General features: G+C 43.9%; 1 protein-coding gene across 3 annotated transcripts in view; it reads right to left on the bottom strand.

Moving 5' to 3' along the window:
• The window catches only part of SLC27A6 (solute carrier family 27 member 6), a 287,625-nt gene that overhangs the window by 17,393 nt on the left and 244,071 nt on the right, over nucleotides 1-26,161 (bottom strand). For 2 of the 3 annotated variants that reach the window (XM_089334916.1, XM_002710184.6), the window contains exon 5: nucleotides 3,302-3,496. The exons of the other annotated variant lie outside the window; for it this stretch is intronic. In XM_089334916.1, coding sequence (XP_089191042.1) covers nucleotides 3,302-3,496 — 195 coding nt within the window. The remainder of the gene's footprint in view (nucleotides 1-3,301; nucleotides 3,497-26,161) is intronic. 3 annotated transcript variants of the gene reach the window in all.

Raw genomic sequence — 26,161 nt, 5'->3', positions numbered from 1 at the left:
ACTGACATTTTTACAGTCTGACAGGGGAATTGAAAACAGAAGGCTACAATGAAGGCGAGTCAGTTCTATAAAACACAAATCATCTTCATTGTGCTCTTGTTGGATGGCTACTCCGGAATGACTCCGCTTCACAAAGGGGACTTAATAAGAACACCAACTTAGCAATGGGTCTGGTGCACCGAGTGAGAAAATTACCTGCCCGCAGTGCAGGCCTCAGTCATATCTGCTCTTCCCTTCTCTGAAATCCTTTTGTTCAGAATACAAGAGCATTTGCGAAATGTCAACCAGACTTTCAGAATCCCAAAGAATGCATTATAAAAATAGCTGCACCTTCTTTAGATTTAAAAGAGAAGTGTGATTTATACCAGCCTGGCTAAGGAGGTGAGCTGCTGCGGATGAGAAACACATGTGTCAATTGCTTCCAGATAATGAAAAATCCCAGCCCAGGCCAGAAAGTCTAATTCTTTCTGTTATTGCTTGCAGGCACTATCTGATGTAGGGAAGTTCATTTACAGAAATATTTATTCTACAAAAGGAAAGAAGCTAGGGATGCGAGCAATACAGATGTGCCAAAGTTTGTGCTACAGCATTCCTGGAGGTCTTTCCGAAAACTGTTCCAGAAATGACCTGGTTAGGGTGCTCTGGAAACTTCGACAGCAACATCCGAGGGAAGAGCCACTCTCAGGGCGCAGGTGGATCATTGAGTGACACAGAGAGCGCAGATGGACCGAGACCCCCTCCTCCAATGGTCAGCTTTGTCCTGGGCCTTTCACACCAGCTGGGAAACCTTTTGCTCCTTTTCTAACACCTAGAAGAGTTTGTAAGACTGGAATTATTTGCTCTTTGGTTACGCAGTCTGCTTCACAAGGAGGCTACCTGGGACTATGATAAGATTCCTATGTATGAATTCGTTTCATTTATTGTAGTAGGATAATTCTTGAGATACTACTAGTAAGTTGTATTTTATAGAAACTTATCAAATTCACTTAAGTTCAGATTTGTAGATATGGATGCACTCAATCCAACCTTCTAAAGCTAAAGCACCTGTAACAATGTCCCCCTTTCCATTCCTGATATTGCTTATTGTGCCTTTTCTGTATCATTCAAAATCTGCTTCCTTTTCAAAATGTATTACTGTATCATCAACAGAAGGAGTCACTGTGCACTTCCTCCCCATGTAGGATCTCTGTCCTTAATGTGCTGTACTATGAGAATTAATGGTAAAACAAGGATTCAAACAGTACTTTATACTTTGTGTGTCTGTATGGGTGCAGTCTGTTGAAATCTTTACTTAATATGTACTAAGTTGATCTTCTGTATATAAAGATAATTAAAAATGAATCTTAATGAAGAATGGGATGGGAGAGGGAGTAGGAGATGGGATGGTTTGGGGGTGGGAGAGTGGTTATGGGGGAAAAAACTGCTATAATCCAAAAGTTGTACTTTCAAAATTTGTATTTATTAAAGTTTTCTAAAAACATGAAAAAATAAAACATAAAAAGTATAGCTGTATTGCTTTTCAGCCTTTTGGCTAAGATCAAGTGTAAAAGTATGCCTGTATTCCTTTCATATTCACTAAATGTCTTTTCAATCTCATTCATTTCTGCTCTTTATTATTTTCTTCTGGTTTTTTTTTTTTTTTTAGTTTATTTTAGTTGGTTTATAGGTTTTTAAACTGCGAGGCAGAGAGAAAGGGGAGAAACAGAGAGAGAGAGAGAAAGGGAGAAGTAGACACAGAACATCTGCTGGTTCACTCCCCAAATGGCCGCAGTGGCAGGAGCTGAGCCGATCTGAAGCCAGGAGCCAGGAGCTTCCTCCAGGTCTCCCATGTGGGTTCAAGTGCCCAAGGACTTGGCCATCTTTTACTGCTTTCCCAGGAACATTAGCAGAGAGCTGGATTGGAAATAGAGTAGCCAGGACTCAAACCGGCACCCATATGAGATGCCAGTGCTGCAGGCCAGGGCTTTAACCCACTGCACCATAGTGCCGGCCCCTTAAGTTTTTAAATGTAACATTTTCATTAGGATTCAGCTCATATCTTCTCATTTCTATTATCTTTTTATTTGATCCCTGGTGATTTAGAAATTTTTTTTCCAAATACATAGGAAAATATTTAGTAGTCTTCAAAACATTATTTCTACTCCACACTATTATCAGATAATACAACCCACATATATTCAAGCCTTTGAAATTTGTTAGAAATCTCAAAGTTGCCCAGTAATTTTTGTAAATGTTTCATATATATTTGAAAAAAAACAGAGATTATGCATATGTTAGGTGCAAGGTCCTATATATGCTGATTAAAGTAGTTTATTACATTATTCAAATTATGCTAATTATATAATTCAAATTATCATTGAGTATAAATTCTAATTTTACACTTAGCTTCTCCAAATCAGTTGAAGATGTTTATCCACTGTTTTGGGTATTTTAATGTTGGTTTATTTGCTACTGAGCAGTCAGCTGTCAGTATTTTGCTCATTTCTGTAGTTCTTATTAAGGTTTTAGTGGTATCTTGATATAGTTTTTTTAATCCATAAATTATATGCCCACTCACATTACCCTGAAACGATGTAAGTGATGAAAAACAAGTAGAAGGTATGGACTGAAAGTACTCATAAAAATGAAAAGAGTAAAATTAATGTTTACCTGGGCCTATGTTTGCTGTTTCCTGTCATATTATTCGAGTTCATATATTGAAATCTTTTTAAAAGGATTCATTCATTTGAAAAGCAGTATGGCAGTGGAGAAGTGGAAAAAGAGGGAGAGACAGACAGTGGGAGAGAGAGAGAATCTTCCATCCACTGGTTCACTCCCCAAATGGCTAGAACAGCCAGATTTGGGCCAGGCTACAGCAAGGAGCCAGGAACTCCACCTGAGTCTCCCATGTGGTTGGCAGGGACCCATGTACCTGGGCCATCTTTTGCTGTTTTCCCAGGCATATTAGCAGGGAGCTGGATTGGAAATGGAGCAGCTGGGACTCAAACCAGTGTTCCAGTATGGGATGCTGGTGTTACAGGCAGCAATTTAACCCACTGTGCCACGATGCCCATCCCTAGATTATTAAATTTTAAAACCAAACAAAAACAGCCTGTCATTATCCCATATTAGACAGGGAAAATATGTGAAATGACTGAGGCTTGCACATCCATAATACCACCGTTCACCTACAGTCTGCTACTTTATCCGTAGTTCTCAACTTAGAAAGTGACAAGATTTACTACAGTTTATAAGCAGAAGGTCTGGAAGAGTTAGTAGCCTGCAATGTGTTTCTTTCGTTAAACAGGAATATTGTACTTACTTTGTAAAAGAAATTCGTTCTCCCGACAGATCCAATCTTCCCAGTGTGGTTCATGAAACAAATGTTTCCTTCAGTGGCCCCGTAAAACTCACACATCTTAATATGTCCAAATCGGTCTAAAAATTCTCTCCACACGTCGCTCCGAATGCCATTCCCAACTGCCAGGCGAACCCGATGCTCCTTTTCTCCTTCTCTCTGTTAGGAGACAAAGTCTACTTGTAACTAACTCCAGTTCCCAATTCTTCCTTTCACTCATCATCACTGAAATGGACAGTATCCTAGATGTGAACCGCATGTTTGCAATGACCAAAGGGAACAATTGGAGGAAAACAAAACAAAACAAAACAAAAACAAAAAAACTCCTGGGGTCAGTGCTATGGCATAGTGGGTAGAGCTGCCTCCTGCAATGCCAGCATCCCATAGAGGCCGTTCTGGCTGCTCCATTTCCAGTCCAGCTGCCTGCTAATTGTCTGGGAAAGCAGCTGAAGACAGCTGAAGTGCTTGGCCCTTGCACCCACATGGGAGACCCGGAAGAAGCACCTGGCTCCTGGCTTCTGGCATCTACCTAGCCCAGCCCCAGCCACAGTGGCCATCTGGGGAGTGAACCAGTGGAAAGAAGATCTCTCTCTATCCCTGTCTCTCCCTCTCTCTTTTTGTTACTCTTTCAAATGAATAAGTAAATCTTGAAAACCAATCTCCTATGTCAGTAGCAAAACCACTTCCAGCAGCTGGTGAACTTGCACTGCTGGGAAGAATGGAGCTGGTGCCCCACCCACCACATCTGGGAAAGCCCTCCCCAAATCCCAGATTGCTGACGCCTCTTTCTGGGTAACTAGAGGGTTGAGAGGAAATCATATTTCCCAAATAAAGCAGTACTGTTTAAATAGCATAAAACATGCAAGCCTACCTTCCCAGCTCCTCGCGTGTCAGTACATAATCTGAACACGAGGTGGATGCCCACTCTTGATTCTCAGTTTAGTCATCTATAAAAAAATACTAATACCTGCCTCACTTAGATGCTGCATTGTTCATTTACTACTCAGAGTCCAGCGCAGAGCCAACAATAGATCAAGACCACAGAATCGATGGGATGCTTCATTTGCAAATATGACAAGTATATGACTATATGTAACTCTAATTTTAGGATGTGCAATAATCTCTTTGTGATTTTCAGTCCATATTTTAGAAATAGTGGGAAAACAGTAAATAATATGTGGACTGGCATATATTATATGCCGACCTACAATTAGAGCAGCAATCTACATGCACAGTCATGGTAAACCCCTGATTGGCTGCCTCATCACCACCAAAAGTGATACAAGATAACCACAAGTGATAACAAAATACCAGTAACAACAAAATAGAAGAGTGAAGCTCACTGGTGCTTAGAATTAAAAATGATCAATTGCTCATATCATTTATTTCAGTTTCTTCTATAAATACCACTAAAACAGTTTCAAAAAGAGACTTTAATATATGAACTCTCATGAGCAAAGATAAGAGAGTGAGTTAATTTTGGAAACTGAAAAGTGCATTCATAAAAGGAATGCGACCAAGCACAGTAAGGAAGGCTGGGGTGAGTGTTTGGTGCAGGGGATGAGACACTGCTTGGGATGTCAGCATCTCGTATCACTGCACCTGGGTGGAGCCAGCTCCACCCAACTTCAGTCTGCTAACAGTACAGACCCAGGGAGGCAGCAGGTTTGAGCAGCTGGGTTCCTGACACAGTCAGTGGACAACTGGATCAAATTCCCTGCTTCTGGCTTTGGCCTGGACCAGTCCTGGTTCTTGCAAACATATGGGGAATGAGCCAGTCTGTCTCTTTCTGTTTCCCTCCCTCTTTCCTTCTCTGTGCCTCTACCTTTCAAATAAATAAATTTCATTAATTAATTTTTAATAAAATAATGAACAAGGCTGAAATCCAAGCCTGTTGGTTAGTTTTCAACAAATGCTCCTGAAAGTGTCGATCAAGCAGCAACAAAAATGAGGAAGGCAGAAAACTTGACTGGAAATTTATTTAGGAAGCAGCTGTACCCCTGGCTACCCTGGTAGAGATACAGACAATGCATCTTGTGGGTTACTCTGGAGATACCCAACAGGACAGACCCCAGCTTGAGTTAAGAAACCTGCAGAAAACCTAAGAGCCCAATGACAGCCTGAATACTAGATGGTATTAGCGAACACTTTTCCTGCACTAATCTTGGAACTCTGGAACCCAGAGCTGTACACCAGAGCAGGAAACTCTACTGAGTTATCGTCAGGGAAACAGATCGTTGTGAGAGCAAAGATATCACCTTCTGGAAATACCTCCATAAAACGGCTAGATTCCCACTTCATCTCTCTGGAATCTGACCCATTTGTTGACAAATCCCTGTCATATGCAGCCAGATTTCTAGAGCCTCATGCTTAAATGTGATGACTGAAGAATAGACTCTTTTAAAAGGATGAAAAACACATTAAAGGAAGTAAAAGATAAATAGGACACAGTGAAAATGTCAAAAATACATCTAAGTGGGCTCTTATACAACAATAAAAGGAGGACAGGAAAGAACCAGATCATTTTTGAAGGGACAATAAGAATATTTTTGGTTGAACTTTTAATAATAACTATGGAACCCAGAAGAAAATAGAATGCTACCTTTAGGCTGAAACAAACAAAAAAAAATCAACCTCACATTCTATAATCAGTTAAAGTAATATTCAAAAGCAAAGGCAAAATATATGTTTTATATAATTAAAACTAAAAATTGTGTTGTTAGTAGACTGGTACTAGATGGAATACTAAAGAAAGCTATTCACATAATAACGATACAATGCCAATTAGAAGCAAATGAAAAGCAGGCGGGAATAAGGGGACCAGAAGAGGCAAATACTTGATCCATGTAAATGAGTGCTGATTCTTTAAAATAATGTTAGCGATGTTTTTAGAATTTAAAATGTGTAGAGCTAGAATAGATAAAAAATAAAAACATGAAGGATTAATGGTAAGGAGATGGAATTAAAGTATTTAAAAGCCCTTGCCTTGTCAAAAACTTGGAAAAATGGTATTTTAAGATGGAATCTAATGAGTTAAGAATGAAAATTGAATTCTCTAAGGCAATAATAATACTCAAAATTAGTTAAAGGAACTAAAGAAAAATGAAGATATATATATCCAAATGAGAAAAATTAATAACATTTAATAAAAATTTAATAAAATTAAATATTAAATGATTTCAAAAGAAAACAAGAAATAGGGCAAGGGGAACAAATAAAAAGTCAAACAGAAAAAATAGCAAGAAAAGATATAAGCCCAAATATATCAATAAATACATTCAATGTAAATGGATTCAATACTTCTGGAAAAGACTTTTATAATACATAGAAATATAAAGCTCAACCTTATATGGCTTTTAAATAATTCAATGACACAAAAATCGAGAATAACTGGATGGAAAATGTTACACTCTGTAATCAGGGAGAAGTCAGTCTAACTACACTAAGAGCAGACCAAGTATAGTTAAGTCAAGAAGCACCTCTGGGGTTAGAGGACCGCAGAACAACTGATAGCCTAAATTTCTATTCGCCTAATCACACAGTCAAAATATATAAAGCAAAATCTGTCAGAGTTAAAAGGAGAAATAGCCAAGTCTATTTTTAATCTATCTCTGTAAACACTGCTAGAATAAGCACAAAAAGAATCACATACAGATGTTTGAAAAAATTAATGACATCACTTAATTTATGAACACACAAAAACACAACAACTCACGAAACAATACATACCCTTTCCCAACGTGCATGAGACATTACCAAAAGAGACTGATCCTATGTTCCATCTTCTATATAACAACTCTTCAGCAAAGTATTGACATTTATTCAGGAGTAAGTGGTTAGCCCTGTGGTTGTAAGAAGCTTGCAAACTCTATCGGAGTGCCTGAGGTCAACTCCTGGCTCTGGCCCCAGCTCCTGAATCCATCTTCTCACTAATACAGAACCTGAGAGGCAGCAGGTAAGTAAGGCTCAAGTAGCTGGGTTCCTGGCACCCATAGGGGAGACCAGGATCACCTGGCTTCCAGCTCTGGCCCCAGTCCAGCCCTTGCAAGTGAAGGCATTGGGGGAGTAGACAAGCAGAGGAGTGCTTCTCTCTCTCTCTCTCTCTCTCTCTCTTTCTCTCTCTCTCTCTCTCTCAGCTTCTCAAGTAAATAAAAAGTATTTTTTTTAACTTTTCAAAATATGTTCTTGGATAACAACACAATTAAAATTGCAAAAAGATAGCTAAAAAAAAATCTCCAGATATTTGGATAATTATCAACACAATTGCAAACAACTTATGGGGAAAACATTTTGCTTGACAAAATGTTAGGCAGTTTATTCTCAAAGCAAATAGCCAAGCATCCAACGAGAATAGGAAAACATGCCAATGTCGTTAGTCATCTGCGAAATTAAAGTCAAAACATGAGATGACAACAAACACTTCAAAAACAGCGAGCAATTTCTTCTGTAGGACTATAAAATCTCACCAAGAGCTGGCAAGGATCTGAAACCACCGGGGCTGTGAACGGATTGTGTGTGTGTGTGTGGGGGGGTGCGTATATTAGTATCATTGCTTTGATAAAATGCTTTGTAATACAGGGGGCAAGCATTTGGCCTAGCAGTTAAGACAACAGGTTGGAAGCCACATCCCATAGTGGACTGCCTGCATTCAAGTCCTGGCTCTGCTCACAATTCCAGCTTCTTGCTAATGCACACCCTGGTAGCACAAGGTGACAGCTCAAGTAGATGGGGCCTGTCATTCACTTAGGAGATGCAGACTGAGCTGACTGAGTTTACGGCTCTTGGCTTCTGCCTGTGTTCAGCCCAGCTCAGCTCTCAACACTGTGGACATTAGAGGAGTGAACCAGGAATTGGACTTGCTTGCTCTCTCTCTCTCTCTCTCTCAAATAAACATTTTAAAATTAAATTAAAATTTGAACAAATACTTGACATTATCTACTGATATTAGATACATGCATAAAATATGATCTACCAATTCCACTCTTGATATTGTAATGAAAGAAATATGTACATACGTTTCCAAGACATCCACGTAAGAATGTTCATACATTATGAAGTAGAAATCCAAATTCATCGATAGTAAAACAAATCTTTCCAAAACACTGCTGTATAGCAATGCAATGGAACAGTCTTCTTTGCTAGTGGTATAATACAAATTACCACGAATCCAGAGCTGTATGCACTGTAAATTTATTATCTCACAGTTTCTGTGGGTCAGAAGTCCACACTGGCTCAACTGACTCATGACCCACAGTTCTCAAAGCTAAAGTGAAGCTGTTGACTGGCAGGGCTCTTACTTGGAGGTTCCTGGAAGCATCCAGTCCCAGGCTCATTCAGGATCTTGGCAGCTTCTACCTTCTTGATAGTGGAAGGACTAAGACTCTTCGCTTTGCTGATCATCAGGGGAGGGCTGCCCTCAGATCCTACAGGCTTCTCGCCGATCCTCGCCATGGGTCTCGATATACCTGAACCAGAGGTGACACACTGACCCCCTCTCATGCTGCAAAAAAGTCTCCCACTTCCACTGGGCTGAATCTCCCCTGCTTGCCCACAGAGAAAGCTCACGAGTTTGCTCTAAAACCTCAAGAGCTGAGATTGCATCTATCAGGCTAATCTTTTTACAGAGTCTGTACCTGTAAGGACAGCTGCAAAGTCCCTTCTTCCGAAGTCCCTAATGCACATATATTCACATATTCCAGGAATTACGGTATGGACCCCTTTGTGGGCAGCAGTGGGCATTTTTCTGCCTCCCACCTCTCTGGAGCAATGAGTGATAACTTATGGCTGCACACAAAAACCCAAGGCGAATCTCAGCATGCAATGGAAGAATCAAGGACAAGAGAAGGCAGCCATATGGTTCTATTTAGATTCGGTTTTTAAAAAACATAGGCAAAACTAATTCATCAGAGTACTCCATGGAGATGTCTTCAAAGAAAAAAAATTTATTAAAAAATACTCATTGTTAAAGTCTACTAAGTCCAGTTATGATGGAAAACTAAGTGAACAGGTGATCAGCATGAACAAACTAAAACAGAAAAGGAAAATGAGGCAACTATTATTTGTAAAGAATGAAAAATGCAAAACACAAGTTATAAATAAATAACTGAATTTTAATAAGTACTACTTTGATTTTTTTTACAAAACTTTGAGTTGCAAAAACAAGAATCATGCGGAATAACACTCTCACTTTGGTTTCCTTAGCCCATGTCAGTGGGGCTCAGGTCATGATTCTGCAGACAGAATGAACTCCCCAGACCACAGCAGCCACATCCAGGGCAGAGGGTCCTTTGCTGCTCCTCCTGACAGCCCAGGGCAGCCACTGCCTGGCTCCCAGCTCGTCTGCACGCGGCAGGCACTGCTAACCTGACACTGAATGAGCTCCAGGATTTTCCACTGCCATTTTTCTTCATAAAACAACATCAGATCTTGGGATTTATTTGGCTTGAATGAAGAGAAACCTTTTATGTGGCTTACCTCCTGGATGCTCTTCAGGTCAGAGAGGAGGCTTAGCAAGCACTATTATTTGTAAAACGTGCTGGCATGTTCTGAAGGGCGGTTTATAAACCAAATGCCACAGAGACTGTAACTAGTTCAGGCTGCAGCTACACAGCTTCCTAATAACAACAAATAACCAACCGAAGCGGCTTACTTGATGCAGAAAATGATCACGACTTCTATCCAGAACTATCAGCCTCACTTCTCTAACTCTCAAGATACTGTGATTTCACTCGGCTTTCCTTTACAACGAAGTCCAGGAGTGGCTGTTTAGCCTAGTGGTTAAGATGCTGCTACGGATGCCCACATTCAGCGTCCCAGCGCCTGGGGTTCAGCCCAGCTCTGCTCCTGATCCCGGCTTCCTGCTAATACACACAGCCTGCAAGACTTGCCTCCAGACGTTGTAAATAAGTCTTAGGAAACACAGCAATGCCAACTCATTTACAAATCATCTATGAGTGCTTCCATGACCCAGCGAGAATTAGGAGTTTGGAGAGAGACAGGCAGTATTACCCAGGAAGCCTAAAATAGTTACTAATCTGGTGCTTTACAGCAAAAGCTGGTGATCCTTGCCCTAAATGCTAAGTGAAGTCCAAACAGCAAAAACTTGTTAATATTCACACAGATTAACTAACTGGACAATACGTGGGTGCTACAGATACCACTTCACTGAGTTTTCTCATGCAGAGACAACGGGGACAAGTTGCAGAGGTAACTGGGAGTTGGATTTGTGCCAAGTAGGGCCAAGAGTCTGCTCCATGCCCTCAAACCCGAGGCTTCCTGTGCACATTAGGAATATTATCAGGTGAGCAAAATATGGGTCGGACGAGACTTTTCTTAAAAGCCACCGAGCTATTTCTATTGTGAAACTACTGTTGGGCTGGCGCTGTGGCGTAGCAGGTAAAGCTGCTGCCTGCAGTGCCAGCATCCCACATGGGTGCCAGTTCATGTCCCGGCTGTTCTACTTCCAATCCAGCTCTCTGCTATGGCCTAGGAAAGCAGTAGAAGATGACCCAAGTCCTTGGGCCCCTGCAACCGCATGGGAGACCTGGAAGAAGCTTCTGGCTCCTGGCTTCGGATCAGCACAGCTCTGGCCATTGTGGCCAACTGGGGGGGTGAACCAGCAGATGGAAGATCGATCTCTCTCTCTCTCTCTCTCTCTGTAACTCTTACTTTCAAATAAATAAATCAATCTTAACAGAACAACTACTGTTGACCTCACACGATGACTGGAAGCCAGAGGAGGAAGGACAGAGAGTAGAGACTGGCATCATCACGTTTGCCTGGGGTTGCCTGGCGGGACCGGCGGGGAGGCAGGCAGGCTGCAGGACAGCAGCTGAGGGGGTTCAGGCAAAAGACGGTGATCGTCAGAGCCCAAGCTGTGATCACAGAAGAGAAAAGCAGGATCAGCAGAATGACAGATGACAGGATAGGCAGGGGAAGCCTGACAAAGCCCTGGGATATCTGGACAGTGAGAGCAAAGGCTGAGAATGGCTTACGTTTGGTTTTGTGTCAGTTTGCAGATGCTGAGAAATTGCCAAACACCACCTAAAACACAACGAAATCTTGGCCACGTCCATCTGTAATTTTTAAAAATCTCCTTCTCTGTTCATAACCCCCCACAAGCCTTCTTTTGAATAAATTCCTATTCCTTTTTATTCTTCGTAAGATATGAAATTGCTACTAAAATCACTGAATATCTAAGCCACATTGGGGACGAATGAAGAAAGTGTGCATGAATAGGATAAGCATAGTAAATGAATGAAATTCTAAAAACTACACAAATACATACACAAATGAGAGGCAGGGAGTAACAGGGACTAAAGAGAAAGACACACAGAGTACATGAGGGACAGAGGCGAACAGAAATCAGAACACATGGAGAACGATAGTGAAAGAAATTGAGAAAGACTGACAAAGAAAACAAGTGACACAGAGCAAGAGAGAGAGAGGGAGAGGGAGAGGGAGAGAGAATGCATCAGGGAGCAGCGGTGACGAGGGAAACAGAAGGAGGGAGAGAATGATCTGAAAAAGACAACTTACAATAAAAAATGAAAGACGCTGAGAGGCACCAACAAATAAGGAGACATTTGTTGCACAGACAGATAAAGGTACAGAGACACACAGAAACAGACACACCAAAATAAAGAGACAAACAGAAACCAGAGTAGAGAGAGCACTGGGTCAATGCTGGGCCTGCAGCCATAGCAGAAAAAAATGGAATGAACCTGTTTGAGCTCCATGGACAGCTACTTGTATCATTTCATCTTATCTACCACAGCAACCCGATAGAATAAAAAGCATTACCCCCATCTTATACATGGGGGAGCAAGGAAATTCAGGTCAAGGACAGAAGCCAAACAGAGAGAGAATTTGATCTCATTATTAGGAGCTGTATGAGGCCAGGACGATTGCCTGCCCTGCCCCCTCCTGTACCCCCGCCTTGCACCATGTCTGCAGCTGCACCTGCAGCAGGGCCTGGTACACCAAAGGACTTCCCAGGGCATCTGAGGAAGGCAGGAGGGAGGAAGCCAGCTCTGAAGAGCTTCAAACAGGTGCTCTCCTTTACCAAACCTGCCCCCATGACTACAGGAACTGGGAGTTTCTAACTCAGTAGTTCTGTCCTCTACTGAGTGAGGCTGAAACTCCATGCAGAAATCTTGAGAGCCATGGCTGTCAAGTGCTTACATCATGGCACACCTGAATAAAGTAGGCCACTTCCCAATATCCAGAAAATATCCATTTCCCCTTCAGCCATAAAACCCACTTTTAAAATATAAAAGAGAAATGTATTGACTGGGTCAGAGCTTTTAACACAGAGATCCCAAGGGCTTGGGTGTCAACAGACCTTTCCCTCTGGCTTCTAGTGCCCCAACAGCAGCGAACGCTTTGAGACCCGTGAAGGAGTCACAGAATTTGAACCCAGGCTCTGGTTTCCTCCGAAGGTTCTTCGGGAGCTGCTTCCCCTGCAGCATCTGCTAAGCTGCTGGGAGGTGGGGCAGTCCTCGAACTCGCTGGCTCCTACCAGGCCCAGGATTTATTCAACCACGTGCTGAAATGCTCAGGCCTCTAACACTGCCTAGAAATAAAGTCTCCTTCTTCCAGTAAAAGTGCTCATTCCTGCTCAGGGTATCCCTTACATACCCAGGCTGACTAGTTTCCCTCCATGTCTAAGAAAAGTGAAGCTGTGGAGGTTGTGTTTAAGTGCAGTAATTCTGTATCAAGGTGAAGTTTTTAGGGAATAAGAGAATGTTTGTTGATAGACGAACAGACAGAAAGAAGCAAAAATTCAAAGTAAAAACGGAGGGGCAAGTCAATTCTGCATAACTTATATGCTTAATGCAAATGACACCAGTCTGGTCTAATTCCTAAAGGCTCAATTAAAATTTAAACAACCCATGTTAGGAATTAGGATTCTTCCATATTGATTCTATTTAACAGAGGACATCCTTTTCCTAAAATCCACCAAAAACTACACGTGCGTCACTACAACACGTCCATGGAACAAGTACGGCTCAATGCCAACAGCTTGCTTTCTGCGGAGACACACTGTACACTTCACAGCACAAGCGGGTATTACAGAAAAGGCACAAAGCAGCACTAAATGCAAACAGGAAGTCAGAGAACCCTGGGGCAGAAAAACAGGGTACAGAGAGCAAACTGAGAAGTGGAACAAAGAGGCCCAGAGGAAGATCGTCCTGTGATGCGATCACCTCCTAGGAGAAATATCAACTCAAACAGCTTGTCCTACAGAAAAAACAAGCCCTGTCCAAGAGCCAGGAAACCAGGGTAGAGACTACAGGGTCTTCTTTAACATAACAACAAGACAGCACGCTTGGAAAAGGCCAGGTAGAAGAGACCCACCCAGGTCATGTCACCTCTTCCTCCAACTCCGAGTCCTACAGGTTGGAAGGAGGCAGTGCCTGCTGAGGGGAGGGTGAGGGAGCTAAGTGCAGGCCTTGGACTTGGAACCCAACACCACGCTTCCCACGGTGCAAACCAAGTTCATGCAGTCTCGTAGCACCTGCCCCAATGCCAAAGCCCATGGAAGAAGCTTCTGGACTGTCCTGGTGCCAGATGGAGACACACGGTCCCTGAGGGAAGACAGACATATATTCTGTCCAGTGTCACCTCCAGTCAGGTGCGGTGGCCTTAGGCTAGAGGTATGACACGTAGCGGGCAGGCCAAAGCACAGCGTGTCCTGGTCCTGCCCCAGAGCCAGGCTGTGGGCCCTGGTGCAAACACGTGTCGCAGTGTTGGAGACCAAAGGAGTGCCCACCCCACTCCTCCACCAGTGCACGCAGCAGAAAGTTGACAGTCATTGTTCCTGTTAGGAAAAGGGGCACAGACTAGAGAGGAGGCGGTGTACGAATCTACAGCCAGACCGAATTTATTCAGAGCACAGAAATTCCCAGAGGTGGGTAACCAGCTGCCAGCGTACACACAGATCGAACCCATGGCACAAGGCCCTGCCCACGACGGGGGCGGAATCTTTTTCTATTTTAGGAGGGCTAGGGATGGGAGTGGGGGTGGGGGGGGGGGGGCAGCAGGCAGAGGTGAACTCTTGGAACTGGGCGGGGCCTTGGGAACCTGGAAAAGAATGCAGGGTGGGGTATGAGGCCACAGGGTGTGAGACCCCACTGAGACTCAAGGGCAGGGAATCTGTTCCAGGGTTTATTGATCTTTTGGGCAATGAGCAAGAATGGCTGAGGCTTACGTCTTTGTTCCATCAGTTCCCACGGGGGAAGGGGAGGGACACTTTGGAGGCTGGGTCATTCTCTCCGCAGTGAAGCAAAGAGCAGGTCACAGCGCTCAGGTGCCCAACTGTAGATCAGTCCCTAGGGGTCTACCCTACCCCAGGGAAAGCCTTCTGGGAATGCACTTCTCTTTTTAGGCACTGCCCCAGTCCACCCTGAACAACACACCAGCTGCATGCTTGCAACCAGCATGGGCCTGGGCAGCGGCAACACCTTAACAGCCGACTTTGGCGAGGCTGGGCCTAGAGCACTACCTAATGCTGGCACAGCAGCAGTGAGCAGAGGGTCAGAGAAAAGCAGCAGGCTGCTCAGAATGTCTGGGACAGGCACACAAACAATCCACATCACAAACGCTGAAGTGAGTGCCCAGTGCTTCAACGCACAGACAGCACTGTACGCTAAGACAGTAAGAAATTCAGGGAACCATGACCTCACTTAATGGTCATAATACGGTGCCACAAAACAACAAACTTAAACCACAATGAGGTGCCTATCATCAAAAAGTCAAAGGAGGGGCCACCATTGTAGCACAGCAGGTAAAGCTGCTGCCTGCCAAACTGGCATCCCGCATGGGCACCAGTTTGAGCCCTGGCTTCTCCTCTTTTGATCCAGCTCCCTGCTAATGTGCATGGGAAAGCAGCAGACAATGGGCCAATTCCTTGGGCCCCTGCATCCATGTGGGAGACCCAGAAGAAACTTCTGATCATGGCTCTGTTCTGACCCAGCCTTGGCCATTCCGTCCACTTGGGAAGTGAACCAGCAGATAGAAGATCTCTCTTTCTCTCTCTCCTTTCTGTCTCTCTCTGTCTGTGTAACTCTGTTTTCAAATAAAGAATTCTTTTTTTAAAAAAAAGTGGAAGGCTAACAAATGTTGGTGAAGCTGTGGAGAAAAGGGAGCACTCGCACACTGCTGATGGAAATGCCAATTATTCTAGCCATCATGGAAATCAATATGGAACTATTTATAAAATTAAAAATAGAACTACCATATGATCCAGCCATAGTGCCCGTGAGTTATAGCCAAAGCCTGTCAGAGACACATCTGCACTCTCATTACTGCTACAGCACTTTTCCCAAGAGCAAGAAGGGGAAACAACCTAGGTATTCACCAACGGGTGAACGGCTGAAGAAATCGTGGTGCACCCACACAATGAGCACTACTCAGCCGCAGAAAAGGGTGAAATCCTGTCACGCGCAGCAGCACGGGTGAACCCGCAGAATGCTGCGTGAGATACGGCAGCTCAGAAAGATCCTGTGATCTCACCCACACGTGCAATCCAAAGGAGCTGATCTCACAGAGGTGTAGGTCAAAGAGAGGTTACCAGCGGATGGGGAGAGTACCAAGGAGAAAGGCACGGGGAAACGTTGGCTAAGCGGTGCTGAGCTCCAGTTACATAGGAGAAAGAAGTCCTGCTGTTCTATTGCATAGCAGGGCGACTACAGATCACAGTAATGCAGTTAATGTTTTAAAAAAGCTAAAAGAATGGATTTTGAATGCTTTACCACAAAGAAATGTTAAATGTTGGAGGAGCTACATACGCTTACTCACAGAGCACCCCAGAAATATTTGCAACCTTTACATGTCAATTAAAAAAGCCAATTCTGGCCAGCGCTGCGGCTCACTAGGCTAATCCTCCACCTAGCGGCGCCGGCACACCGGGTTCTAGTCCCGGTCGGGGCGCCGGATTCTGTCCCGGTTGCCCCTCTTCCAGGCCAGCTCTCTGCGGTGGCCCGGGAGTGCAGTGGAGGATGGCCCAGGTGCTTGGGCCCTGCACCCCATGGGAGACCAGGAGAAGTACCTGGCTCCTGCCATCGGATCAGCGCGGTGCGCCGGCCGCGGCGTCCATTGGAGGGTAAACCAACCACTCTGCCTGTCAAAAAAAAAAAAAAAAAAAAAAGGCAAATTCTCCTGAACTGAAACAGGAAAGGAGTGAGGTGGGTGGGGGGAGGGGATAAAGAGGAGAGCCTTTTTAAAGAAAGGATTGGAAAGCGATTTATAAGGAAGGTCCTTCAAGGCTAAGCCTGCACAGGCTCTGGCTGCCCCTAAAACTCTCTCAAGCCTGGGTTCAGCAGGCCGAGGTGTCCAAGTCGCAGCCATCAGTTAGCAATTTTAAGGCATAAGCAACAGTTTGGAAATACCCAGTGATCTCACGTGCTGGAGCAGAAGGAGACCGTACTGGAGACTTCTGTGAAGCCCCTCCTTTTGCACAGGCTCAGCAACGGGAGCGCCAGGTACAGACTGCTTGGTCTGCACACGTGCCTTTGCTGCGGCAGCCCTTGGGAGAACAATGGAGGCAACGCAGAACCTTCAGCCCCAGGACCTTCAAAGGCATCTTGAGAGAAGGCCCAGCTCCCAGAGTATGCAAGACTCAACCCTCACACCGAGGACTGTGTTCACAAACAAGCCTCTTCTCTGTAAATGCACCTGCTGGGGCCCAGGAATGCGATATCCCGACAAGTGCAGCCCCATGAGCAAGGTGCCTTCCGCTGTGAGTTGAACTCTTCAAAGGCCTGACTCCCTCCATGCAGTGACACAAATCCTTGTTTTATCCAAATTCCCTTCCTGGACTCTGTCCTCGCTGGGGATCCAAACTTTTTGGCTAGAACGGAGCTTTCCTTGAAGGCCTGCAACAAGGGAAAGCTTACGTTGGGCATGAGTACATAAGTATCATCCAACCGGGCTGCTTCTGTTGGCTGTGCTATTTTCATCTAGCTATCAAAAAATCATCACTGAGCATCTACTATGTGTCAGGCACCATTCCAGGCCTTGAAGTTATAATAATAGACAAAACACAAAATCTCTCTGCTTTTCTTGAGCTCCTGTTAAAGAACATGGAAGAAGATTAAGAGGGCATAAAAAGGGGCAGGCATTTGGCACAGTGGTTAAGATTGCTTGAGATGCCCTCATCTCCTACCAGATGCCTAGGGAGGAGTCCAGCTCTTCTTCCAATCCCAGCTTCTTGCTGATGCACACCCTGGGAGGAAGCAGGCAGCTGAAATATTTGGGAGACCTGGATGAAGTTCCCACCTCTTCTCCTGGCTTCAGCCTGACCCAGTTCCAGCTCCTGCAGGCATTTCTGGAGTGAATGCATCAGCAGATGACTGAGGGTCTCTCTCTCTCTCTCTCTCTCCCCCCACCCAAACCAATACATTTTTAAATGGCAGAATAAAGAACATAAATATATAATGAGGTAGTAAGTTCCCCAAGGAAAAATAAAGCAAGGGGAGAAGGAGATGGACATTTGAATACAGAGTCCGACTCCATTCCTGATGCTTGTTTGCTCACAACTTTCAGACCTCCCCAGCCCTGTCCTGAGTGCTCTGATGAGAATGTCCAGTGCACTCAGGCTTCCCCACCCCTGTCCTGAGTGAGCTGATAAGAATGTCCAGTGCACTCAGACTTCCCCACCCCTGTCCTGGGTGAGCTGATGAGAATGTCCCGTGCACTCAGACCTCCCCAGCCCTGTCCTGAGTGAGCTGATGAGAATGTCCCATGCACTCAGACCTCCCCAGCCCTGTCCTGGGTGAGCTGATGAGAATGTCCAGTAAACCTTCCTTTGGCACCAGAAGGAAACTCAAGTTATACAAGCAGGCCTGCATGCAGAAGGCGCCTCACCCTACTGTTGCCCCCTCATCCCAGTAAAAGCCAAGTGGCCTCTATTGCCCAGTTCTGGGGCCTCTTCAGACATGCTTGAGACCCTGTCTAGTCTCCCCAGGCAGCTCCATTATGCCACTAATAAGCATTTGCATATCCTCCTGGTGCCTATGTGACATCATCCATGTCCACATCTGAGCCAAACTGTGGGTAGAGGCTCCATCAAACTGGTGGGCTGACCACAACAGACAGCAGCCGAACTGTGGGCTGACATGCCTTCCCTGGAGAGGGAAGGGGTTAGAAGAGTGAGTTGTGCAAACGTCTGGAGGGGGAACAGTCAGGGAGGAAAGTGAGGGCCTGGTGCATGACAGAGAAGCAAAGAGGAGGTAGGGTTGGGGCTTGGGGAGAGCAGACAAGGGATAGAGAGGCAGGAGGTGCCACAGCAGGGGAAGCAGATCCCACACAGCAGGGCTGCCTATGCCAAAGGCATCTGGATTTTCTTCCAAGTAAAACCACCAGGGGGGTTTGAGTAGTGAGGTCACATAATCTCACTTACATTTTACCAGAACCATTTCAACTGCCATGCAAGGACAGAATTTCGAGGGCAGGAATGGAGTTCAGAAGAGGCTGGTGCAAACAGCTCTAGACTGACGTGGTGCTGACTTGGAGGACAGCAGCAGCAGAGATGGCAAAAGTGAGGCATGACTGTGGATATTTCTGAAGGTGGAATCTGCAGGACCTGCTCAGGGACTGGACCATCTTCAAGGGTTAGTGCAGAGAGTGCTGACTGCGCACCTGGCAGAATGGACATATTGTTAGGTAGACAGTCAAGATCTAGGTAGGTAGCACATTTTGGTTGGAGGAAGGTGCTTAAAAAGTTGGACTTTGTCCATTTTTGAAATAAGAGGTGAGTCACATATCTAAGTGGAGCTGTGAAGTAGGACTCCAGTTATATACAACTTGAAATCAAAGGAGAAGGGCAGGGCTGGAGATACAGATTGGAAAGTTAAGTCATGGATGGCATTTGTGGCAGGGAACAGGTCCAGGGAGTGAGAATACAGAGAAAGAGAAGAGATAAGAAAGTGAATCCTGGGCACTCCCACGTTCACAGGTAAGGTCCAGACACGGGGACCACTTATTTTTTATTTTATTTTATTTTTTTTTTGACAGGCTGAGTGGACAGTGAGAGAGAGAGACAGAGAGAAAGGTCTTCCTTTTGCCGTTGGTTCACCCTACAATGGCCGCCATGGCCAGCGCACCGTGCTGATCTGAAGGCAGGAGCCAGGTGCTTCTCCTGGTCTCCCATGCGGGTACAGGGCTCAAGTACTTGGGCCATCCTCCACTGCACTCCCAGGCCATAGCAGAGAGCTGGCCTGGAAGAGGGGCAACCAGGACAGAATCCAGTACCCTGACTGGGACTAGAACCCGGTGTGCCAGCGCTGCAAGGCGGAGGATTAGCCTATTGAGCCGTGGCGCCAGCCACAGGGACCACTTAAAACCATAAGAGGCATCCTTGAACCTGGTGGATGTGTATGTGTTAGTGTATGATGCTACAGACACGCACTAACAAAGTAGGTTCTGAATCTGTAAGGGTAAAGGCTAGACCTTCGGGACAGGCACTTAGCCAGCAGCTGAGAGGCTGAAAGATACCTGTGTCTCGTATTGGAATGCTTCGGCTCAACTCCTGGCTCTGGCTCCTCACCAATTTCCTACCTATGCAGAGCCGGGAAGGCTGCAGGTGATGGCTCATACTGCTGAGTTCCTGACTAGCCACAGCCCAGATCATTCACTGCAAAAAATGGAGGAGTCAGTCAGTGGGTGAGGATGCTCTCTCTGACTCTTGGTCCCTCTGCCTCTCAAGTCAAAAAAAAAAAAAAAAAAAAGACATAAAGACATACAAGAAAGAATGACTACAAGGAAGAGAAGACAAGGACTAGATGTTCAAGTCTGTCATATTCACTTTGGTAGTAACAACTCTCCTGCAAGGCCAGCTGGGAAAACTCTATGTCCTCTTCCAGAGAGTTTCCCCCACTGTGGTCAAAGCCCATTTCTATTTGCATCTGCACATTTAACTCATTAACCCCATGTCAACTTGGGATGTAATTGATGTAAACTCATTTCACGGTTGATGGGGAGCTACTCTGATAAGCAGGAAAGTGCCCCTAGATCGCAGCCTTTGTCAATCTGGGGGGTGAGGCTGGACTGTCAATCTTGATGACCTCAAAGGGCAGGAAATTCAATGACTTGTGCAGTATCACTTTGTGAATTAATGGAAAAACTCAAATTAGATCTTTGATCTTTTTAATCTAAGTCTTTTTACGCCTTTTCTCCCTTTTGGGGAAAATTTATCTTCAATGGGAAAATTCTAGCAGTTTATCAGTCACTGAAGATTCTTATATTTCCTGGTAAGCCCTCACTGCAGAGCAAAGAAGAACCATTTCTGAGCTTGACCCTGTGTCCATGGAGAAGCGGTCAGGAACAAACAATCTAACGAGTAGGCAATGTGAAAAACGGCAAATACTGGATCAAATAAACAATCTCAGTTATAAAGTGTCAAGTTAATTTAATGTCAGCTGTGGAAAAACCTTACTAACACATCTAAAATAGTAACAGATAACTCAAGAGGAGACAGGCATAATATTTTCAGAGTTTCTTATATTCTTATTTTTAGTATTTCATGTGTATGAAGACAGTTTAATAAAATTTTTGTTATTATTATAAAATTTTTATTTTAAAAACGGCCATAATGTATTTGAATATACTTTTACAATCATTGATGTAGGATTTTTATCAGTGAAAATGCCAACTGTTTTTCAACATCCACAATAGTTAACTTATAATGGCATGCATAGAAAACACTACAATTTTTTGTTTAACAATAAAACTCTATTTATATTGGGCTTCCTGGTTTGCATGTTTCCAGATATATCTCAAAGCCAGATTGTAAGAATCAAGGGCCAATCAGAAGAATTAGGTATTGTACCCTATTTTATATGAAAACAGAAACTGTGGCTCAGAGAGGAGACATGCCCAGCTGAGATACAACAAGAAAGATTACAATGGAACCTGTGCCTTTCACTTCATAGCTAACGCACAATCTGATAGTTGCCACAGAAAGTTTTACTTCCTAGGAATCAATAAGTGAGGGACGTGGACATTCACAGAGGAAAGGAGAGCTTGAATGGTTTTAAGCAAGCAGATCTGAAGACATGTACATATTTAGTACTTACTTATACCTATGAAATGTAAATATTAAGTGCTAAAATTACCACTTATTTTTTAATATGTTCACCTTGTTCTAAAACACTCCAAAATGTGTTACAAAACCTCGAAAATTCCCTTGTAATTCTGCTAGTATTTAGATTGCGAACAGTTACTTATCTTAGCGCCCCACATCTCTATATTTCTAGTTTTTAAGCAGTATGAGGGCTCTGGCACCTTGCCAGATGCTTTTATATCCATTATGAGAATGCTAAGCATATCTTTGATTTATTTAAGGATAATTGAGTTTAAAAGAGGTGATTTTCTCAACAGTCTAATAGTATGCTTCAAATATTTCAGAGAAAGAAATCAAAAAATGTACAAATATCCAGATTATAGAGACAAAATCAAACATTCCACATTTTGCAGAATATCTTAATGAAACTAAATCCTAACACCTTGATACTAAAGTTTATATTAATTTGAAAGCATCATTCTTTAAAGATTCCTACAGTGCAATGAGAACATTCTCCTAACAACATTTTTCTACAAGATACAGAAAGGGAAAACGTAATAATGAAACTTTTAAGGTTACACAAATTAAGAAAATGAAAACATGATTGAAGAGTAAATGTTCTTAATATTTCCATTTTCTATAGAAAAGAAAGAATAAACATTAATGTGCTCATCCAGAGACAAGGTAACATGAAATCTTCTAGCCTGTGACTCTCTTCCAACTCACCCAAAATAAGACCAGTAGGACAAACAAATAGGTTCACGAAACCAAGAGCAGCTCAGCACCACCTGATTTCCCCACTATTACAATCTCATTCTCTGGACTCTCATACCTTCCTTTTTCCCATTTCTTCCCTACATATAGCAAAGAAAACTCTTAAAATGTTGATAGATTCTTTTGGAGAAAATAAAGCAGGTGTTCTTTCTTTAAAAAAATCTCACAGTGCCATCATTTGTTGTCTTTTATCACTCAAAAATCAAAATGACTTGAATAAAAAACAGTGAAGTATTTAGGGGGTCACTGTAGGATAGTCTTTTTTTTTTTTTTTTTGACAGGCAAAGTGGACAGTGAGAGAGACACAGAGAAAGGTCTTCCTTTGCCGTTGGTTCACCCTTCAATGGCCGCCACGGCCAGCGCACTGCGGCCAGCGCACCGTGCTGATCTGAAGCCAGGAGCCACGTGCTTATCCTGGTCTCCCATGCGGGTGCAGGGCCCAAGCACTTGGACCATCCTCCACTGCACTCCCTGGCCACAGCAGAGAGCTGGCCTGGAAGAGGGGCAACCAAGACAGAATCTGGTGCCCCAACTGGGACTAGAACCCGGTTTGCCAGCACCGCAGGCGGAGGATTAGCCTAGTGAGCCAGGCGCCAGCCTGTAGGATAGTCTTAACATTACTAGTGAAAGAGAAATGCAACTTATATGTTTTTAATGAACAATAAATATTATCAAAAACCCGGTGCTTTAAAATGCTTCTCTTTTTGTAATGAGAGTGCACTAACACATTTTGTCAAAGTATTACTAGATCAACAGAAGTATCTAGATCATAAGGGTGCTTCCTAGCTTTCATGAATTTCTTAGCTTTTTTGGAGAAAAGAAGGAAGTATAATTTAAAAGAAACATATTACAACAAATATATATTATGTCTTCAGGATATCAAAATGTGGGCATTCTACACTGAAAGGTATACACAAAGGTTAGACCCACTTAATTTGAAAAACAGGCATCTTACACGTGCATCATAAAATAGGTCTCTGCTTTGCTAAATGGTCCCGTCTTCAGAATTCTTGTGCACCAGATTCCTACATTCCAATACTAGTATGATATGTTTAACATATCAAACTTAACAGGCCCAGAAGAAATTAAATTTCCATTGTTCAAGTCTCAGCAAATGGTGTGCAGTTTCCCCAGATGTGTGAGCTCACATCCTGAGCCTCACCCTTGATCCCACCAGATCCTTCCCACCCCTTTCCTAACCCAACAAGTCCTGGTGGCTTTCCTTCCCCATGCAGCCCAAAGGAGTCTCGTTTTTTTTCAGTTCTTCCTTCATCTTTTGTCAGATGCTCTGATGGGAATAAAATTCGACTTTGTCCTTCAGGGTCTGCAAGGACACAAGCTCCAGGAGGTCTGGTCTGTGGACAGCCCGGCCACGCCCTCCTTCCCTGCAAGCAGGCAGGCTGTGTCCCCTGCCATGTCTCCTGTTCCAGTTCCTTCTGTCATGACTGAAATCCGCACCTTCCCTGGGCCTGGATCCTCAATGTCCCTGAGCTCACAGGTCACCGTCTCGGTGATGTCCACCCCACAGGCACAGTCTGATCAGCACTACCCAACTCCCGCCCATTATTCCCATCACCTCGTCCTGTTCTGTCTTCATACTACTTGCCCTGTCTGCAATTACACTTCTTCACGGATTTGTTGGCTTATTTTTTTTCTCTCTTCACCCCATACCGAGGGTGTGAGCTTTGTGACAGAAGAGAGAAGTCACCTGATGTGTCTTGGGTGGCCCTGTCTATCCAAACACACAGTGTTAGTTAACTGAATGAGTGAGTGACATACACAATGCTCGTGTCTAAAGTTCTATCACATCCCTCACTGAGCCATGTTAAAGCAGCAGTAATATTAACAAAATACACAGCCAATCAGAAATCGTAAGCTGAGGCTTCTCTAATGTGGAAAACTAGGCAGAAGAGAAGTGGGGAAGAGATGCTTTTCTTTCCTGGTCTTGGGAGAAGAGGACCATTGCCCCACCCATCTCTAACAGGACCCAGGCCCACTGGCTTTTCCCAGGGTACCCCTACTGCCAGCCGTTCTAAACAGGCACGTCTAACATTTATGCCCAAAGAACTTTTGGTAACTGGAGTTTTGAGAAAGAGAAGAAAGGAGAAAGGGTTAGAACCAGCGGCAGACTCAACACACCAGCGCTGGAACGCGAGGTGAGCCGAACCTCAATAGCCCGAGACACTGGCAGGCAAGCCGAGAGAGGAGACTACAGGGAACGACCCCCCGGGGGGGGGGGGGAGGGAAGTTCACCAGGCTAACTGGAAGAGAGAGAGGAAAAAAAAAAAAAAAGGTGACTGGTACGGACACGGGTTTCTCTCTCTCCGCTCACCTCTCAAGGGCGAGCAAGACAAAGAGCAGGCACCATCTTGGACATACGTCATAAGCAGAGCGACCTCAGGTCTGCACCAGCCCTGAGCCTAGCAGAAAAACCTGACTCTGGGCGGGGCGAATTAACAGGAGATTAGGACCTAGTAAATTTGTGGTGCTACTGAACTGAGACTGTGAAAAAAGAGACGGTGGGGGAGAGAACTCACGGAATTCACCTGAGTACTCTCCAGAGACGCTACAATTCCGTAACTTTGGCAACCCAGTGGGAGACTGAAGGAGAATTTGAGCCCACTCTGAGGGCCGAACAGATTCCCTGTGTGGTCCTTGGGAAAGAGCTTCTGATCTCTGGCTCCTGTGGGTATATCATTTGCCTGCTAACTAACTCCAACTTCGTTCAGCTGTGCAGAATTACTTCCTTTTTGAATCAAAAAAAGAAAGAGAGAGAGAGAGAGATTTACCACGCCTAACCTGGGAGTGTCACCTTTGGCACACCAAACAGAGCTCTCAGGCCACACCCATCTCAAGCCCTAAGGCTCCATCAAAAACAGTCCACTTAATCTAGAGTCATAGTATAACAAAAAAAAGCACCACAGTGAAGAAAACAAATATCTCCAATATGCCAAATAACAAACGCAAAAACCGAGGTAATAAAAACAAGGAAGTCACCATGACGCCCTCAAATGAAAAAGACACCCCAATTCAAGATTATGAAGATGATGACATAGAAGAAATGCAAGAAGCAGATCTCAAAAAATTGATAAGAACATTAAGAAGTTCTCAAAAACAAATTCTTGAACTACATAAAGCCTTAATGGACAAGATAGAAAATCTCTCTCGTGAAAATGAAATATTAAGGAGGAATCAAAATGAAACGAAACAACTAGTACAACAGGAAACTGTGATAGTGACTGAAGTGAAGAATTCAGTAGATCAAATGAAAAACACAATAGAGAGCCTTACAAACAGAATGGGTGAAGCAGAAGAGAGAATATCGGACTTAGAAGACAGAGAACAGGAAAGGATACAGTCAGATCAAAGAAAAGAAGAGGAAATTAGAAATCTAAAAAATATTGTCAGGAATCTTCAGGATACTATTAAAAAACCCAACATTCGGGTTCTAGGAGTTCCTGAAGGCATGGAGAGGGAGAAAGGATTAGAAGGCCTTTTTAGTGAGATATTAGCAGAAAATTTCCCAGGTTTGGAGAAGGACAGAGAAATCCTAGTACAGGAAGCTCACAGAACCCCTAATAAACACGACCAAAAGAGATCCTCACCACGACACGTTGTAATTAAACTCTCCACAGTGAAACATAAAGAAAAGATCCTAAAATGTGCAAGAGAGAAACGTCAGATTACTCTCAGAGGATCGCCAATCAGACTCACAGCTGACTTCTCATCAGAAACTCTACAAGCTAGGAGGGAATGGCGAGATATAGCCCAGGTACTAAGAGAGAAAAACTGCCAGCCCAGAATATTATATCCTGCAAAGCTATCATTTGTGAATGAAGGTGAAATAAAGACTTTTCATAGCAAACAGAAATTGAAAGAATTTGTCGCCACTCGTCCAGCCCTGCAACAGATGCTTAAAGATGTGTTACACACAGAAACACAGAAACACGGTCATCAGTATGAAAGAAGATAAAGGAAGGAAACCT

Source organism: Oryctolagus cuniculus, chromosome 6, assembly GCF_051225735.1.
Source record: "Oryctolagus cuniculus isolate XC-2025 breed Fujian yellow rabbit chromosome 6, ASM5122573v1, whole genome shotgun sequence".
In the NCBI taxonomy this organism is placed as follows: domain Eukaryota; kingdom Metazoa; phylum Chordata; class Mammalia; order Lagomorpha; family Leporidae; genus Oryctolagus; species Oryctolagus cuniculus.
This window is presented reverse-complemented; position numbering and strand designations above follow the sequence as displayed.